The sequence below is a fragment of the Myotis daubentonii genome, chromosome Y, assembly GCF_963259705.1.
Source record: "Myotis daubentonii chromosome Y, mMyoDau2.1, whole genome shotgun sequence".
In the NCBI taxonomy this organism is placed as follows: Eukaryota; Metazoa; Chordata; class Mammalia; order Chiroptera; family Vespertilionidae; genus Myotis; species Myotis daubentonii.
Window position 1 is genome coordinate 13,891,700 of NC_081862.1, and position 4,485 is coordinate 13,896,184.

Below are 4,485 nucleotides of genomic sequence, written 5' to 3' on the forward strand. Positions count from 1 at the left end.
TTGTGTGGGTGTTCCTTAATCTTCCCCATCTATTTTATTTCCTGGAACTTAGCAAGAGGCAGTCCTGGGCCACGGGCTGCTCCCTACTCCAGGTGTTTTCAGTCCTTCAGTGATCCTCAGAAATGTTTTCCCTGGAAAGGGTGGGATCATCTCTCTGGTTTCCCAGTCCTCACTGCACAGCAGATTTGCAGCTAGCCAGTGGGCAGATGCGGGAGGGGTCCAGTGGTCATCTCACCCCTCCTTGGTGCCTGGTTCTTGTCCTTCCAGTGGCAGAGTAGAGGCAGGGCTGAGTGGATTTGCAACCCTAAGCAGAAAACGGAGTTGGGGTAAATTGGGGGTGCTCCAGTTGTTGCCAGAGCAGTGCCTTTGGCCCTCAGCTGGTCCCTCTGAAGGGAGAAGGACCGGGGTTGCTCATGCTCAGCCTGACAAGATGCCTTGCTCCCGGCTGTCTCCCAGGATCTCTTTCATAGCAGCTTCATGGGGATGAGCCTCCCAGCTCCACGCCGACTCCTGGAACTGGCATGTCAGAGCCTGCTGCGGGATGAAGCCTCGGCCATTGCTGCTCTGGAGTGGCTTCCTATGGAGCTCTTCCCACCTCTTTTCATCACAGCCTTCACTGGGAAGCACAGCAGAGTCCTGAAGGCCATGGTGCAGGCTTGGCCCTTCCCCTGCCTCCCTCTGGGGGCCCTGATGAACCATCGGCAGTCTTACCAGGATATCTTGCAGGCTGTGCTCGAGGGACTCGATGCCATGCTTGCCCAGGACCCTCGACCCAGGTATGGGGGATTCAGTAGCCGGGTCGCACCCTGGGGATCTGAGCAGTTACAGCTGGGATCTGGGAGTGGGCAGGGCCAAAGGGAGAGCTGAGGCAGGCCTTGGAGCCACTGCTAGGGTCATTCTAGGAACAGGCTTCGGATATATACGGCTGATGAAATTGTCGAGGGTGACCGAAGGGACACGAGCCCACTCCTTCCTGGTGGCACCTAAAGGTACCAGGAATGGGGACCATGAAGGATCCCAGTAGCACGAGGAGCAGTTGATTCCTGGGGCATGGAGTCAACGTCCAGTGCGGTGTCTGGCCCAGCTGCCCAGATGCCTAGCTCATGGTCTTACTCATTGTTATCTTAATGCATCCCAGCATATCTCCTATTTTCTCCACAGGAGATGTAAACTGCAGGTGCTTAATTTACAGAAGAGAGTTCATTTGGAGTTCTGGATGGTGTGGGCAGGTACCAGAGCCCATGTGTGCTCACTGCTGGAGCCTGAGGCCCTGCAGCCCATGAGGAATAGGAGGAAAGTACACAGCTTAAGGGCCAGGCCAAATCCACCCTTGGCCCCCGTGGAGGTGTTAATAGACCTTTGCCTCAAGAAAGGTGTCCTTGATGAGTCCCTCAGCTACCTGATTAAGAAAGTCAGCGAGAGGAGAGGTTTGCTGCACCTTTGCTCTAAGAAGCTGAAGGTTTTTGCGATGTCGAAGCAAAACACTAACATCCTGGATATGGTGCAGCTGGACTCTGTCCAGGATTTGGAGGTAAACTGTACCTGGAAGCTGTCCACTCTGAGGAAGTTCGCTCCTTACCTGGGCCAGATGGGCAATCTGCGCCGGTTCCTGCTCTCCCACGTCTTCACGTCTTCTCACACCACCTTGGAGCAGGAGAAGCAGTGTGTTGGCCTGGTCACCTCTCAATTCCTCAACCTGCCCCACCTCCAGGAGCTCAATTTGGACGATGTCTCCATCCTCAGAGGCCACCTGGATGAAATCCTCAGGTGAGGGGTGGCGAGCTTTCCCTGCCGACCAGAGCGAGTCCCTTTCCATTTCAGTGCACAGTGACGGGCTCTCCTGTGTGCCGTCCCTCAGCAGTGCTAGAGTGCCTGAGCCACTAGACGGGCCACACAGTCAGTGTCTTGTTCACCGCTCTGTCACCTTGCATGTTGTGACATAACCCCCCAGATAAAGGTAGGACGTATGCACTAGGACAGAGGCTACTAAAGGGACTCCTTGCTAGGAATTCGGGCCAGGGGATGGTAGCTTTGGGCATCCTTGTAAGTGGTGTTGAAGGGAAAATGATGCAATAGAACCAAGTGAGGATTGCAATGACAAGGGGAAAGCCAATCAGAGGTGAGGTTTCAGGGGTTAAGTTCCGCACTTAGAGATTTGGCCATGGCAGCCTTTCACTCCAAACCTGCCTCAGTCACCTGTCTGCCAAGGGTTGCCATAGGCTCTTGCAAACGGAATGCGTGGTAAATGCAGGATTCAGGAGGGAGGCATTACGAAATGGGATAGGTGGTTTGTAGACAATGCAGTGATCTAAGTTCCTGGAGGGTGGCAGCCCTCGCTGGATGTTGCCTGACTGTGCCCAGGTTAGCCCTTTCTGCACATCTGCCAGAGGCCTCATTGGGCTAAGTGATGGTGGTGACAGGGGTCTAGGCTGTGGCTGGAAGGAAGCCCCAGTTGCAGGCAATTCAGGACATGTCTCCAATACTAAAATGCACTGGTTGCCTCCTGCTTCAGACCCTGGGGCAGGCTCCTTTCTGAGCTCCTCCCACCTTTATGTTCACAACACCTGTGTGTTTGGGCTGGAGGGTATGATGTGCTCCACTTGACGGATGAGTAAATGGAGTGTGTGAGGTTTCATCCAGTTGAATCCATCACGGAGCAGATAACAGATGGAGAAAGATGCCACTCAAATTTGCTCGGACTTGAATGTCACTTTTCACTGTGCAACATCCTGGGTTTGATCATCATCCGGAACACTGTAGGCTTTGGTGACATGGGCCTCTTTACCCTGAAGGCCTGCATTATCCTCACCTGCCTCTGCTCACCAGGTCCATCTCCCACATGTAACTGCTCTATGTCTCCCCAGGTGCCTGAAGAGCCCCTTGGAGATCCTGTCCATCACTAACTGCCTGCTTTTCGAAAGAGACTTTAGACATCTCTCCCAGCATCTGAATGTCAGCCAGCTGAAAAGCCTGAGTTTCAGTGGGCTCAACCTGACCATTATCAGTTCTCGGTCACTCCAATTTCTTTTAGAGAGAGCCTCCCCCACTCTCCAGGACCTGGACATGGATGAGTGTGGGATCATGGACCACCAGTTCCTGGACATCCTGCCAGCCCTGAGCCACTGCTCCCAGCTCACAACCCTAAGTTTCTGTGAAAACCCCATCTCCATGACCGTCCTGGAGGACCTGCTTCGCCACGTTGTCGGGCTGAGCAAGCTGAGTTGCGTGATTTATGCGGCGCCCGTGGAGAGTTATGAGGAAACTAGCAGCAACATCAACCTGGCCCGACTTGCCCAGATGCATGCTGTGCTAAAGCATATGCTGCAGGAGTTGGGTCGGCCCGGCATGGTCTGGCTCTGTGCTTACCCCTGTCCTCACTGTGGCTGTAGAACCTTCCATGACCCAACTCCCATTCTGTGATCCTGTTGCTTGAGTGTCTAGCTGGGTGCACATCTCATAGGCTTTACTCTGGGCACTTGGGCACTGAAGCCCAGACATAAGTGTACCGTTCAGGAACACAGCAGCCAGTTTCAGACAGCTACTCAGGGTTGGGGGGAAATGCTCACAGGGGACTGGATGGTTTCTTTGGGGAGATTTGTCCTAAGGAGTTAGAAATATGCACCTGAATCTCTCAGGGGGAGGGATTGAGGCTTGGGTGGTAGATGCGGGAATTACATTTCTTGAATGGTTGTGAATAAATGTCAGTAATAAAGAGAACTGGATGTTAACAGACTGATGTCCTCAATGACATGTTAGCCCAACTCTCCCACCTGCAGTTACTGGCCAAGTAAGAAGGCATGAGCCTTGTGATGCGCAGACATTAGGCTGGTTGAGGTTGATTCCAGGAGATCACATCACCATTTATCCTTTTTGGTTTGGTGGGTTCTTTCTGGTGCACTGGTACCTACTCACCTCTGTGACTGTTCAGTGGGTCAGCGCACACTTGTTGCGTCCACAGGGACTGGAACAAGTGGCTTCCAGTGAGCACCACCGAGGTACAACTACTCTGGGGCCATCACGGGTAACTAGTCCAGTCCCTGGACTCAAACACTCCTCCCCACTGGGAGCCTCCATCTCTGGCCTGTGTCTGCTCCATGGTAGGGCTTCCCTGTGCACAAGTCAGGCCCCCAGTACTGAAAGGGACATCAGCCTGCCAGGGAGCCAGAGCCCTGGCCTCACAAGTCCATGCCTGTCATTCCCCTGGATCCAGCCCCTTCTTGAATTCAAGTTCCTGTAAACACATTTACATTCTTTTCAGCAAAATACTGAGCTGGAATAAACCTCTGCTTTGTTCTGTGTCCTGTCCTAAGTATAGGACATCCTTTGGTAGAGGATGGTCTAATGTTGGAATACTTTCCCCTCATGATCCTCCTTCCCATTAATCAAGGAGGTGGTAAAGCAACTCTGAGCCAGTGACAGGCCCCGCGTCTGAAGAGTGGACAACCCCAAGCCAGTTCCCGGAGAGCACTTAAGTGGACACAGGTG

General features: G+C 53.3%; 1 protein-coding gene across 1 annotated transcript; it reads left to right on the forward strand.

Moving 5' to 3' along the window:
- The first annotated feature begins 477 nt into the window (after window positions 1–477).
- LOC132225571 (melanoma antigen preferentially expressed in tumors-like) lies at window positions 478–3,420 on the forward strand. Its single transcript, XM_059680667.1, has 3 exons — window positions 478–776; window positions 1,162–1,767; window positions 2,865–3,420. The coding sequence occupies exons 1-3, from the start codon at window positions 478–480 to the stop codon at window positions 3,418–3,420; spliced, it is 1,461 nt and encodes a 486-aa protein (XP_059536650.1).
- Window positions 3,421–4,485: the final 1,065 nt, after the last annotated feature.

Bases quoted from the DNA above. Each gene is read 5' to 3' on its own strand.
- LOC132225571 (XM_059680667.1), top strand. From the start codon at position 478: ATGGGGATGAGCCTCCCAGCTCCACGCCGACTCCTGGAACTGGCATGT. The intron at 777-1,161 runs GTATGGGGGATT...TTTTCTCCACAG, and splicing joins GCCCAGGACCCTCGACCCAG to GAGATGTAAACTGCAGGTGC. The intron at 1,768-2,864 runs GTGAGGGGTGGC...ATGTCTCCCCAG, and splicing joins CACCTGGATGAAATCCTCAG to GTGCCTGAAGAGCCCCTTGG.